The following is a 12,265-nucleotide window of genomic DNA, read 5'->3' as shown; positions in this document are numbered from 1 at the left end:
AGTCAAAAAGTCTAGGGCATGCAACTGCCCAGGCCCCGTGCTGCATTGCAGATTTGTCCACAGACTTACCTGCTCAATAAGCTCTGCACATTCTTACTCTAGAACAAAGACCTGAAAAGCCGGATCTTTCATCTTGAAGGTTCTTACCAGTCCAGCAAAGAAGGGCTTCTGGTTCAGATGGAAACCAGGATCATGGAACTGGAGGAGCGGCTGGAGAATGAAGAGAGGTAAAGCAGACTGCAAGACCACCCAGGGAACACCATGTCCCAGTCAGATATTCATCTATTTTAAGAGTCGCAACAAGCCTCTCATCTAAATACTGGAGACCCACCACCTCTCTTAGCTTAAAAAAGAATTGAACCTATTTCAAAATTGGTACCACTTACAATATTTCAAATCAATATAAAGTTTATAATAAAAGGTAAAGGTAAAGGTACCCCTGCCCATATGGGCCAGTCTTGACAGACTCTGGGGTTGTGCGCCCATCTCACTCAAGAGGCCAGGGGCCAGCGCTGTCCGGAGACACTTCCGGGTCACGTGGCCAGCGTGACAAAGCTGCATCTGGCGAGACAGAGCCGCACACGGAAACGCCGTTTACCTTCCCGCTGGTAAGCGGTCCCTATTTATCTACTTGCACCCGGAGGTGCTTTCGAACTGCTAGGTTGGCAGGCGCTGGGACCGAGCAGCGGGAGCGCACCCCGCCGCAGGGATTCGAACCGCCGACCTTTCGATCGGCAAGTCCTAGGTGCTGAGGCTTTAACCCACAGCGCCACCTGCGTCCCCAAAAAGTTTATAATCCACCCATCCAATAAAAATAACACAACAGCAGAGCCACATATAAGAAGAACAGGTAGTAGAAGCAGACCGTCCATACTTACTGGCAGTGGACATCAGAATATCTCATGCTGGAGACACACCATACGGAAGGGCTGTTGTCTCTATGCCCGGTTGGCAGACTTCCCACTTGTCTAGACAGGTCTTTGATATAGAAGGCCTTTGATATTGTTCCAGGTCTTCCTTACCCTTAGAGACATGTAATTCATGGGTTATTTTCTCTGCAATAGCCAGTTGACATATTTTTCTTCCACAATGAAAGGTTTAATTTTTTTTAAAAAAATATTTTTTATTAATAGGCCAATCACATCACCCAAATCACATTAATTCCAAATTATACAGCCAAATTTTAAATTTTGTTGGGGGTACCCGTACATCAAGCTCCAAACGTGTCCAAACATCACTTGTATTGCGGCTTTAATTAAACAGTTCTATCCAGTTCAATCCAGATAGTCCTTTATTACTTTCTTCATCTTCTTGTTGTTATCATATATTCCTTTCTTTGCGATCTCTGATAATCTTTACAAGCAGATTAGAGACAGGCATCCTCTGTGTGGGTTTTATACATTCCAAAGATCATATCGCTCAATGACAGCTGCCATTCCACGCTTCCATAAAAAATTAATCTTCGGTCTGTCCTTTAATTTTCTCAGGCTTGCCAAGTATATGAGGAGGGCTGTGTCAGGTTAAGATCACATTCCAACCATCCTTCTCATTCCAATGGTCCTGATTCTCCTCCCCCTGTCCTTCTTTCTCAGGCAAGCCTGTCTTAGCGAGACGCCATTTAAAACTGCGTCATAAAATTTTCCTTCGTTCTCGTTGTTTACCAATCATCTCTTTAACTATAGTCCACTCCACACAGTTCTTGAATTCCTGCTTGTGGTTAGTAAAACGCAACGATCTTATTTCTTTCTGGGGTGGAGGGTTATTAATGTTACATAATGCAAATAAAAGTTTTTTCCTCCACCCCCCCTTCATTCCAAACATACAGTCTCTTAATGGTGGTTCATCAGTTGATTTACTTATCCATCTGTCACTCCGGTCACAGAGATCCATTAATCAGTAGTCTTATCTCTCGAATGTTGCTTGATGTATGTGCTTTAGCTTCATTCCAATCATATGTTTCCAAATATAATTCCGAGCTAAAGCAAACCAGCATGCGCTGATTGGAATCGGCGTCAGGAAGAGCCGACCTCATAGAGGGCTCGTGCCAAGTGACCTGCACTCCCTTCTCTCGAATTCGGGGGTGCATTGTGGACACCGCTGGCAAGGCAGCCCCCCCATCTCCTGGGGGGGGGGTAGGAAGACTGCATACTTCCCATAGCAGCCTCTTAATTACCTCATATGGGTCGGAGAGATGTTATTTTCAGCCATCTTCCAATGCGTCACAATGAAAGGTTTAAGTCCAGTAATATATTTCATTTCTGGGCCAAAGAAGTTCTTCTTGTATCCGGCATCCATATATGAAGTTAATTCGATCTGAAAATTGCTGTTTGATCATCCCATAAGTTCAAAATGACAAGTTGTGGGGAGGCTTAGATGGAGTATTTTTTATTTTTTTTAAATTCTTCAAAAACACCACTCCAAAATTTGGATGTCAGGGGCATTCCCACAAATATGGGAAAATGTCCCCCTGCTACCAGAGCTGCACCAACAGTCTTGTGGGGCAATTGATGTCACGTGAAAAAGCTGCCCAGGAGTACGATGCTACCTTGCAGAATTTTTAAGGAACATTCCCTTACACAAGCTGAGGTTGATTTATAGGGCTTAAGTACCCATGTTGCATTCTACTCTGAGGCATCCATTTTCAATTGTAGGTCCTTCTCCCAGTTAAGTTGAACATTTTTTGGTTCTTACCTTGCTACCTGTGAGTATGCCCTTCTCTTTTCCTAGGGATCGAGCTAACCTCCAGCTGAGTAACCGCCGGCTTGAAAAGAAAGTTAAGGAGGTCATGATGCAAGTGGACGATGAGCATCTCTCTCTGACAGATCAAAAGGACCAGGTAAGGAAGGAAAGCATCTCTTGGGCTATTGTGGTTACCAAGGATTTGTCCCCCAAATTTACTTTTATTAAGTTTATAGCTCACCCTTCATCTTGGGACTGTGAGCCTCCCCAGGAACTCACTAAAGACACTAAAACCATAACAAATATCACACAATATGAAATGGCTTCCATTTTTAAGAAAAAATGGCACTGGTAGTCACCATGAAGTTGTTACAGTAAGTGCTACACTTTTAGCATTTTGGGTGTGTGTGTGCCAGTACTGCATAGAAGAAGAAGAGGAGTTTGGATTTGATAACCCGCCTTTCACTCCCCTTCAGGAGTCTCAAAGCGGCTAACATTCTCCTTTCCCTTCCTCCCCCACAACAAACACTCTGTGAGGTGAGTGGGGCTAAGAGACTTCAGAGAAGTGTGACTAGGCCAAGGTCACCCAACAGCTGCATGTGGAGGAGCGGAGACGCGAACCCGGTTCACCAGATTACGAGTCCACCGCTCTTAACCACTACACCACACTGGCTCTCTTCTGTACTCTTCTCTCTTCTCATACTCTTCTGTACCCCCAGAAAAAATCACCGAGTACACCTCTGCTTTTTCTTGTATGTTGCATCCAATGCCTTCTGTTGTTCTAAAGCAGGGATTTGCCCACATGGTGTCCTTCAGAGTCTGGGACTCCCATCAAGTCCAGCCAGCCCAGCCAGTGATGATGTTGATGATGGGAGTTGCAATCCAGCAGCATCTGATACGCACCACTTTAGTGACCCATTTATTTTCCAAAGCGTAAAATGCATACATTCATACATACTCGGTCAAAGGGACCCCATGGAGGGTTGGTCACTTCTGGAGCAGGTCCTTCATCTGGATCCAGTTCCCAGCCTCTGGCAAAGGCTTTGAGCTTAAGCTTTCTTCTGACCATAAAATAGCATTTCCCATGATTACTCCATTGCTCACATAGGCTCCATGCCCTCCATCAAGGGTTGCTGAGGATGAATGACCCCTTGTCCTCCCAGGCTCTAACTGGCCCATTTCTTCTTATTTCTCAGCTGAGCTTGCGTTTGAAAGCAATGAAACGCCAGGTGGAGGGAGCAGAAGAAGAAATAGATAGGCTTGAGAGCACCAAGAAAAAGCTTCAGAGGGAGCTGGAAGAGCAAGTTGACTTGAATGACCAACTGCAAGGACAGCTGAATGCAATCAAAAAGGAACTCAGGTGGGAAAGGAAGAGCCTTGGGACCCAGAAAGATCTGGAAAGTCACAGCTCCACTTGCCACAGTGGCTCCTTGCTCATGGGTTGTATGACCCAACTCATTCTCCTCATTCTGGATCTAAGAATCTTTGTTTGGAAACCTTAACCAAGCTGATTGTCCCTGCCCCTTCCAATTTATAATTTTGGGGTTCCATGGCATTTTGGATTGGATTTCCCCGTACCCTAACATTCAGCCCTCTGCTGGGAACTAGTTTAAAATGTCCAAATTTGGAGCTTTCCCTCAAATTCCTTCCAGAAAAAATGTAGGACTTAAGTGTCATGCCCAGAACCTTCACTGCTGAGTTGCCAAGGAGCTTATTTTTGTGTAAACATTCTGAGAAAGAGGAACTTTGCAGAAAGGGGCACCTGCCCAAGATTGCAGTGCTCATTCTGGTGTTTCCCCCCAGGGCTGTGGAGGAGACAGTTGCACCCATTTTCCTAGTCTTGTAGGCATTGGAATGGCTCATTCAAATCAACCAGCGTCTTTAAAATACATCATGAAAGCAGTCCAAATGTTGACAGCCAGCTTATAAAGCCACACTAACATGTTTATATATTTTTGCTTTAGCAGACACAAAAAGACCTCTAGTAAAATGCTGAATGACCTTGAAGATGACGACGACGACTTCAGCACTGATGGGGAGAGCCTTTATGAAGCACCTTCAGGATTTAAATTCTTAAAGGACGATGATATCAAAAGCTAAAAATTCAGCTGTTCCATGAGTTGTGGATGTTCAGCCTTCATTGTTGAAAAGCAATGAGCTACGGACTCTGGAAGCCAATGGCTGCAGGAATATTGGTGCTGGTTGGCATTTATATCTCTCTCCACAGTGTGCCATTTTCAGACTTGAGATATTTCAGAAATAAACAGCCTAAAACACAAAGGACTTGCTTTCCAAACCCAAAGCTGCCTGCAGCCATAAGAGTACACCACTAAATTAGGATGACGTTTCTCAGCAGAAATAGGATGGTTGCTAAAATTGTGTCCTAAGGAGCCAGTGCCTTCTGTTTCTAAGCGTGGTTAAACTGCATCCATCTGACATGGATGCTAGATTTTTTTTTTAAGAGAGAAAAAGGGTATTTAACTGATGTAACTAGAGGAAACTGTATAGAATGTACATATTTTAAATTAGATGTTTTAATTGATCACACTATAGCTATTTTTGTAAAGCTTCCCGTTTTTATAGAGCACATGCAAAGTACTGAAATCTCTGCTGAAATATCATACTATTTTTCAGCTTGAAAAAGCCTTACATTCCAGGTATTCAGCAAGCAAGGTTTTAGGTCTCCAAGCAAGCAAGACTCTGTGGGAGGGTTAGAAAAGCTTTTATTCCCAGGGCTCATAGAACATAAAGAACAGGTTTTGAGCCAGAAACTTTGGATGCTGCTATTCCAGTCCCCAGTCCTTGGTTTTCAGGAGTGTGTGGATGCACTCACTGTGTCTTTCATACTGATCCTGCCATTTCAGTAAAGAAAGAGAATTTTTGGAGCTAGGTCTGCATCCCAGGAGCGATGACCTCCACAGGAATGAGCTCCCATGGATCTCAGCAAGGCTTTCCTGACATATGGAAGTACAGCAGTTTGTGGTGCCTTGAGCTTCTCTCACATCTAAATCCTCTGTTGTTCATGAAAAATGAGTAGAGAAAAAACGGTTCTCCTCTGGATTTGCAACTTATTTTTTCCTCAACAAAGCCCCCCTATTTTCACTTGGTCTGTTTCATTTTGACCCAGCAAAGCCCTTGAGAGCAAAAGAACCAGGTGATTTCCTGCTACAGCCAGGTACAGAATCCCCGACTCTTTACTCCAGTTCTAGTGCACTCCCACTTCTGGTGTTTGAAGCTGGGTACACATCATGTTAGCCATATTCTATATGAGTCTTAGAGTTTTTGCACAAACTGATATACTGTTTTTTGATGCATTTCCCTCAAACCAGCTTCCATCCCGATTCTGAAAACTTAAGCTGCAGTTAAGCTGAGGGGTGTACATTTGAGACAGTCATTGTGCATTTGCATATGACACCTTCATGAATAGGATTTTCTGGGGAGGGGAGAAGGGGTTGTAGGCACAGAAAACCAAACAGGTAATGTGCATCAGGTCCACCCAAACTTTGGTGTGCACAGCAACATGCAAATGCAACTTGAAACACATGGGGTTGGGGGAAACAACCTCGCTGTGTTTTAAGCTGCTAATGTGTACATGGCCAGTCTTGGACCAGAAGCTAATACAAGCTACTTTGTTCTAAATGGTTTACCAGATCTACTGTTGTAGACTACAAAGAACTGCACAACAAGCATACCGTATAAGGAACAGCTATCCCACCCTGACTTTGCATTTTATCTACAGGCTTTTATAAACATGCTTTTGTGTACACTGGGGAGGCTAACCTGTGTCCCTTCTGATGATGTTAAACTACAGCTCCCCTCACCATTTTTGACCATTGGCTATGCTAACTGGAGCTAATGGGAGCTGCAGCCCCACATCATCAGGAGGGGAACAGAGTAGCGAGGATTAAACACACACACAGAGGTTTTATTGCAATGCCATATTGCCATCTATGCAGCTTTGGTATTCTACAAAAGGAAGCATCCTGATTCATCAAACTGCTATACCGATGAATGCTGAATTACATGAGAATTATGTTAATTATAATAGGTGGCCAACTTTGAGGAGTTAATCAGTTTTGGAAATCCATTGCTCAAGATGTTGAGAATGAACTTGTTGAATGCTGCCTAGTTAGCAACAAAAACAAGTATGTCTCAAGTGTGCTTGGGATTTTAAGTAACTATGGTTATAATAACAATGAAAATCTTGGAAGCAAAAAAATGTGCATATAGGTCCACAGTAGCACTGTTAGGGGAACAAAGATATCAATTAAAAAGGAAGGGTAAGAAACCATTCCTGATGAAGGAAACTTTGCTTCTGTATTGGAACAGGTAGAGCAGTGTTTGTATGGCTTGAGTCTTGCATAAAAGCAATTAAGCCTCCATAATGCCACCCATTATGCATACATTAATAAATTCCCCACAACCCTGAAATTGGCAGTACCCTTTAATAGGAGAAGCCTTAGATGAGTTGCAGGGCTATAAAGGGGGCAGGGGAGGACATTGATCATCTAAGCAAAATCAAATCCAGGCACTGATTGTCCCGTTAGAAATGGCAGCTCCTGGGCTGCTGCAGCAGCTGACTTTGTAGCCTGACGTTCATGCTAAGAGTTCCTAGGGGCAGGTAGAGGCTTCGAGAGAACTGGAATTGGGATGCCATGGAGGTCTGAAAGAATCTGAAAGCACCCAAGTTGTTTTCCTGTGGAAGTTTGATTGGCAGAATAGGCTGGTCCATCTTATAGGGCAGCAGCTGTAGGGAATGGGAAGGGGATTCTAGGTACAGCCAGAGCACCAGCTTTGTATGCAGAAGGGCCCCGGTTCAGTCCCTAATCCCTCCATATGAACACAGAAAAGCACTGCTGCTTTGGGCCAAAAAGGCCCTTCCAGTCCAGCATCCTGCTCTCATGGTGATAAACCAGGTGCCTATTATGGGAAGCCCACAAGTGGGACCTGAGCGCAACAGCACTTTCCCCGCCTGCGATTCCCAGCAAGTGGAATTCAGAGGCACGCTGCTTCCCACGGTGGAGGAAGAACCATGAACCATAGCCTTATCATCCACGAATTTGTTCAATCCTCCTTTAAAGCCATCCAAGTTAGTGACTCTCCCTACCTCTTCTGGGAGTGAATAACATAGTTTAACTATGCACTGTGTAAAGAACTTTCAAAATACTTGTTATGGGTATCTCAGGTATGCTGGGGGGGGGGAACCCACCTGAGATGTTGGAAAACCACTACCCATCAGAGTAGCTCATACGAAGCTAGATGATGCTCAATATGAGGCAACTATTTCTGTTCAAATAGGGAGGTTATACTGTGCAAATCCGGTGAAAACAAATCTGAATTATGAAACAGCACAGTATCTCTTGACAATGTAACTGCATAGGAAAAGTTCTTAGTGGCTGGTGCCTGATGTTCATGAGTGAGAGGCAAGGTGGCATTTGGGGTTTTCTACTTCAAGTCAAAGAGAAATCTGTACATACTGGTGAATAGGAATAACTTGTGCTGTAAGTGTGCAGGATTTCCAGTAGGTATTGTGGTTCCTGCCAAACAATGTTCTTTTCAGTCCTCTCTCTCTGTTCCAGCCCATCAGCATCAATGAGAGGATTGTCACTAATATCTGTAGGAGGCAGATTGCACCATATTCGGACAGCATTTTTAGAAGGGGAAAAAGAAACTGGAAGTCTATTGTGTTGACAATCAATAGAGGCTACCTCTTGTGGTTTTATGTTTGTTCTGAAACTATCATATAGACATTATTTTACACTAGTGTTCAGCTGTCCTTCCAGAAATATACGGCAGAATCCACCAAGAGGTTCCCTTCCAAAGTCCCTGTTCATGTCAAGGATTCATGCAAGAGAAATCTCCTTGTGGACTCTGCCCATAAACTGATTCACTCAAGCCATTTGTGTGTGGGGAGGTGGGAAATCAAGTAATTTTGGCAGCTACCTCCAGATATGCTTAAACTGTAAAGGACTAGTCATTCTGAAATAAAATTACATTGGCTAAATATCATCCAATTTTGGAGTCTCTTTGTGCACTTCCAACACCCTCTTTCTCAAGAGTAGAGGCACCCAGTGATAGCCCAAACAGAGTTGGATCTCGAACATTGTTAAGGGTGGCAGAGTGGAAGACAGTTCAGTGGGAACTTTTATATAAGCCCCATGGAAATGGGTCAACAGGAATAGGCCTAATGGATGAATAATATTCCCTCCATCTCTTCACAATTAGAGAATGGAAGCATCCTGTGGGTTCCTGCGCTTTCTCCTTCCCTCTTTAGTATTAAGCATGTTGCCATGTTATGTCTGAACTGAGATTAACAAAAATGGGGGTAACCTTTTAATCCAGTAGCAAACTAGCTACAAGCCTCTTTTTCAAAAACTTGTTTAAAAACCAGGCATGGTTAGTAGTGGAGCTGTCGTAACACTACATCAAAGCAGTGCTTTTCTTCTAGAAAAAAAGTGCCAGTACAGCATAGCCTTGAGTACCCCCAAAAATAGCACTGCATAAAACAGTATGTCCTGTGTCAAAGGAGAGATTTAGTACAGTCAAACCTCAGTTTTTGAATGTCTTGGATGCCAAACAATTTGGAAGCTGAATGCTATAAACCTGGAAGTGGATGCTTCCGTTTTTGAATGACTTCTGAGGCACATTTTTCATTTTTCCCCATTGACTTTGCAGCCAGCCCTTTGATCCTGTTTTCGAATGTTTCAGAAGTCAAACGGACTTCTGGAACAGATTACATTTGAAAACCAAGGTTCCACTGTAATAGTTAAAATCTGACAAAAGTGGAGAAGGGGGATTGATGAGGCCTTTCAAAATGAGATCGACTTAATGGACCATCTTTTTTCATGTGATGTTTGGTTCCTTTTTTCTCCCATTTGGCATACCTGTGCATGCAGATTGGTAGGAGGTAACATGGCAACTGAGACAGTTGTGCAACTACAGGAGTTGGCTGGCAAGCTGCTGTGAGAACAAGAGAACATAATTCCTGGCCAAAGAAAATGCAAAAAAAGGGAAAAGGGAATATAAAACAATATGATGCAAAACATTGTTTCCAACTAAGTCACCCTCAGAATATACCTACTGTACTGAAGTCAACTAGCTTAAAACAGTCACATCCATCGATTCCAGTCGGTCTACTCTGGGTATGACCCACTATGCAACATATCACTGAGTATAAAGTAAGTGATTTTATTTTAAAACAATGTCTTGAAATAAGGATACTTGACTTCTGAAACAACAATGGGATATTAGCTCTGCCCAAGGCATGATGGAGGGCAGCAACGGCTGGGAAAAGATAGATAAAACATTTTACAAGGACAGGAAGGAACACTATGGCCAGAATAATTGTCACACACAGGAGGAATAAAGATAGTTTGAATGCTTCACCTATAGATTTAAAAATCATTTAATGTGTCAAGACAAACAGATGGCGTTAACATTGCAGTTGTCCTATAAGGGATTGTTATTTTGACTGGAATGTAATTGAGATGAATAAGATTTTGGAATGCAGAAACCAAGTAAATAATCAAACCATTGATGCTAGCACGCAGGCCACCTAAATTATATACTGGTAATTTGGCATTTGAATGTTTGGGATTAGTAATTGTATTATAATTTGGCATTGCTATAATGAGGCTATCATTGGATTATTGTAATTAAAAACTAATAAAAATTATTGTTAAAAGAAATAAGGATACTTGAAATAAGGATAAGCTACAGGGAGCCTTAGTTGTCGAAGGCTTCCTCCTTCACGGGACATACAACCTATGTGGTAACATAACCCTGGTTAAGTCAAAGAATGGTTTGAAACCTCACTTGAAATCAGTTTCATAGCCTGATTTGTGGCCAGTTCCTAAAAATGACACATGGCCTTTCACACATTACACTAAGCCATAACATGACAAATGTGTGGTCTCCGGGAAATAAGATTGTGTACCTTGCTGCTCCGTTGAGCATTAAGTCATGGTTTAACATTGTTATGTCTGAACCTGGACTCAGTTTTTTGAAGCCAACACTAGTGGCTCGAAGGATGGATCCGTGTTGTGTGAATAGTAGGCTGATGCTGGACCTCTTGATCATTTCAGTTAACACATTTCAATTTAACCATGGGAAGACAGAGCTGCCTGTGTCTGCTTTGGAAGGTCCGTCTCAAACTCTGAAAGCTTTAGTCTGAAAATTATCTGGATCTTAGCATCTCTCCGACATATTTAAATCGGAAAATCTTGTTAGGCTGGTTATGTGATTGCTTTTGGTCTGACCGTTTAACTTGGTATGTGAATCAGATCTATGTGAAATAGCCTATTTCCGTGGAAATTACAGGAGTAAATTTCCGTTTACTACTACTAAAGAGCTCACATGCAAGAGAATATTGGTTGTTACTGAACTGTAGAACAGAATGGATGATACTTGAAAATACTAGGAAGAGCTACTCAGGAGGTCACCTAACTAAGAAATCTGGGTGTGTTTCCATGTCTTCTCCAGAGTAGGACCTCTCATTAAATGATGGGTGCTGCTACTACATACTACAGACCTTATCACAAAATGATCCCTCCTATTGGAATAATTGTAAGTCACTTGGTCACCCGATCTCTAGTTCTTCCTTCTAAGCATATTCTCCATGCTGATAGTCAGTCGTTAGAAATAAAATTTTATAGGCCAAGGAAGCGCATACATTTCTCTTGCACTCTTGCACTATTAAAATTCAAGGTCACCCAATTAAGTTAATAGGCAATAGGTCCCAAACAGAAGTGAACCACCCTGTGATCTTTGGATGAAGGGCGGTATTGGTTGGCATCCGTCCGTCTCAAGAGTGCGCCTCCAGGGATGAGGTCAAAGCACTGTTAGCAGGACCAGTGACCTCCCCACTGCACAAGCCTGGGAAGTGTGTATGGAGGTCCTGGGCTGACAGATGACAAGACCCCCACTCTCAGCCTTGCTGATGTTTTCCAAAGGAAAACTGAGCAATATGTTTGGCACCAGCTTGACTGCAGGTGTTGGCAGAAGGAGACATACAATGTGCCATCCAACCATCTTAGGGACTCCACTCCAATTTGTGTAGAATTTACTCCTTAGCCTTTTCCTATCCTGAAGATATCTTATAAGGCAGCAGTGGTTTCGGATCAGTTTTTTCATTCTCCTAGATGGGCTACCCTCCCACGTTGACAAGCCCAATCTGCCCCTCAGTTTCCTCTACAGCACATGCCTTTTTGACTGTTAGACCCACCTTGGTCTCGTCCACTCAATCCACTGGAGCCTGTTTTAGCATGCATGGGAAGTCCCTAACACATCAAGGGTTTGAGATCCATTGGCTAATCTCACCTGGTTTAGCTGGCCAGTCAAAGCCATTTCCCAGGGTGCGGCCTCTATCACATGCTGACAGCTTCTAGAAGCCACAGGTGAGAGCTGAGTGCAGGTTGGGGACCAAAGATGGGCAAACTACCCTAGGAACACAACATGTCTCCACCAGAAGTACTACCCCTCCCCTAAGGCCCCATATACTCCTAAGGACAGTATACAAATTAAATAATTTATCCACATGCTGTGCAATTAGCTAACAGAATTCACTGTCAAAGGATGTGATGATGCC

At 43.1% G+C, this 12,265-nt stretch overlaps 1 protein-coding gene across 9 annotated transcripts in view; it reads left to right on the top strand.

The window, feature by feature from the left end:
- Positions 1 to 8,688, top strand: part of CGNL1 (cingulin like 1) — a 97,320-nt gene extending 88,632 nt beyond the window's left edge. For all 9 annotated transcript variants that reach the window (XM_083712473.1, XM_083712478.1, XM_083712476.1 and 6 more), the window contains 4 exons: positions 103 to 227; positions 2,728 to 2,836; positions 3,876 to 4,039; positions 4,644 to 8,688. In XM_083712473.1, the coding sequence (XP_083568599.1) occupies positions 103 to 227; positions 2,728 to 2,836; positions 3,876 to 4,039; positions 4,644 to 4,779 (534 nt within the window). In that variant the 3' untranslated portion in view covers positions 4,780 to 8,688. The remainder of the gene's footprint in view (positions 1 to 102; positions 228 to 2,727; positions 2,837 to 3,875; positions 4,040 to 4,643) is intronic.
- Positions 8,689 to 12,265: the final 3,577 nt, after the last annotated feature.

The sequence above is a fragment of the Podarcis gaigeae genome (genome assembly GCF_964106915.1).
Source record: "Podarcis gaigeae genome assembly, chromosome: 14".
NCBI lineage: Eukaryota > Metazoa > Chordata > Lepidosauria > Squamata > Lacertidae > Podarcis > Podarcis gaigeae.
The sequence above is the reverse complement of the archived record's forward strand: the minus strand, read 5'-3'. Positions and strand labels throughout refer to the sequence as shown.